Below are 1,948 nucleotides of genomic sequence, written 5' to 3'. Positions count from 1 at the left end.
AAAATCATAATAAATATCTTTTATAAAAGAAACTCAATTAAATTTAAAGTAAAAAACTTAATTAAAGAAAAGAAATATATAAAGATGAAAACGAATAAAAGTACTAGATGAGAGTAAGTTTCTAATTCCACCTATAAAAATAATATTTGTCTCCCTTTATTTAACTCTTTTTTTCATTTCATCTCTTACTTTTTGTCCCTCAATAAAAAAAAAAAGTGTAGAAATGATAGCCCTCAGAAGCATGAGAACCACCGACTCCACCCGTGGGCCCTTCTTGACTTCATCACATCCGTCCACGTAATCTCTCTAACAATTCTTAATTGGCTAAAGCAAAACGTCAAAAGGAGCATTTTGGGAAGAACACAAGGAAGCACCCATGAAGTATCACGGAAATTGGTGGAAAAACACAAACACGAACATGAAGACAAACTCAAACTTCGTTTTTCCCTTTGCCTTCGTCTCCTCTATATATGACCCAACCAACTTCCCCACATTCGAAAAGATGCAAAATGGAAAACCTAAGACGACATTTCGGCAAGAAAAAAGACACATACAGTGTGATTGGTCGCGTGAAGCGCAATGGCCACTGCAAGAAGCACCCCAAACACGACCAATCACCCGGTGTCTGTTCTCTTTGCTTGAGAGAAAAGCTTGCTCAGTTATCTTCTCATAACTCACGTGGAAGACCCTCTTCTATTTCTTCTTCAACTTCTTCTTCTTCTCTTTCTTCTTATTCTTCATCCTATTATTCCTCAGCTTCTGCTTCTTCTTCTTCTTCTCCTGCGTCTCCAATGCATTGCTTCTGTTTCTCTGCCGAGGGAAAGAGTAGCTCTTCTTCGCTCTCTGTCTTTCTGCTCAGTGGTAGTAACCATGAGGGTAAGTGTGGTTCATTGGATATTGTTCAAAGAAGAGATTCTGATCATAGGAGTGCCTGCAAAAGTGGGTTTTGGTTCAAGTTGCTTCACTGTAAAAGCAAGAGAATGAAGAAATATTACAGGGACGATGATGTTCGTTCTGTGTCTATAAAAGTATGAGAAACAATGGCTTCATTTGGTTTTGGAGATAGATTAATTTGATCTGCGAAAAACTGCAGCTACCAGATTTAATTATTACGTGATTTTTTCTTTTAGTTTTTTTATTTTCCACTGTTCAAGTTTCATGGTGGATCTTAGTGTTTGACTGCTAGGTCTTATTGTAGTTATTTCCATTTATTTTTTGTGAAACAGGAAGGACAATTTAGATCCAGCATGCGTAATGTGTATTTATGTTAGATCTGTATAGAAATTGATGTATGTGTATATTTTTGTTATGACTGGAAAACAAAAAGAAAAAATCTATATTCTATTATGTAAAAAGAACCATGTTGTTTGGACCAAATATTTATTGTGAAGAAAAGAGGATTTAAATTAATACTTTTATACTTTTAGACTTAATGTATTGGATGAGTTGTGAACTCTTCAATAAAGTTGGTCGAGCCAACATAATAAGTGGATCATCCATAATAGAATAATTTAACATCTTATTTTGTAGCTAATGACATTTTTTAAATTGAACAATGTAACTTTAGACATTTGTGCCATGGATCTTCTTTATGTATTTTAGATAATGTATTTTAGGGTTTTCTTTTACTTTGAAATGGCTCTTAGCATTAATATACATATATTAGTTTAGTAAATGGATATAAAAAAGAACAGTGTGTTACTATTTAGATTGGTAATTAAGAATGTAGTGCTTGTGTTGTAAAATATGTCATCTAATCTTTACATTAAAATTTGTTTGAAAAAAATTCTTTATAAGCTTCAAAAGAGTATAATATAAAAAATATATAAAATAAATTAATTCATATAAAAATTAAAATTAAACATAAGAATTTAAATATGAGTATATGAAATAGTTTATTCAAACTAGCTATGCATGTTAGTTTTAACTTTAGAAGAAACTCACTTAA

General features: G+C 31.9%; 1 protein-coding gene across 1 annotated transcript; it reads left to right on the top strand.

Moving 5' to 3' along the window:
• The first annotated feature begins 394 nt into the window (after positions 1-394).
• LOC114195312 (uncharacterized) lies at positions 395-1,358 on the top strand. The gene has a single exon (XM_028085730.2). The coding sequence runs from the start codon at positions 471-473 to the stop codon at positions 1,032-1,034; it is 564 nt and encodes a 187-aa protein (XP_027941531.2). The 5' UTR covers positions 395-470; the 3' UTR covers positions 1,035-1,358.
• The last annotated feature ends 590 nt before the right edge of the window (positions 1,359-1,948 follow it).

This window comes from Vigna unguiculata, chromosome 8 (assembly GCF_037176805.1).
Source record: "Vigna unguiculata cultivar grain cowpea cultivar isolate G323 ecotype 2 chromosome 8, ASM3717680v1, whole genome shotgun sequence".
Lineage (NCBI taxonomy): Eukaryota > Viridiplantae > Streptophyta > Magnoliopsida > Fabales > Fabaceae > Vigna > Vigna unguiculata.
The sequence above is the reverse complement of the archived record's forward strand: the minus strand, read 5'-3'. Positions and strand labels throughout refer to the sequence as shown.

What these genes read in the sequence shown, in the direction of transcription:
- LOC114195312 (XM_028085730.2), top strand. Translation starts at nt 471, where the DNA reads ATGACCCAACCAACTTCCCCACATTCGAAAAGATGCAAAATGGAAAAC.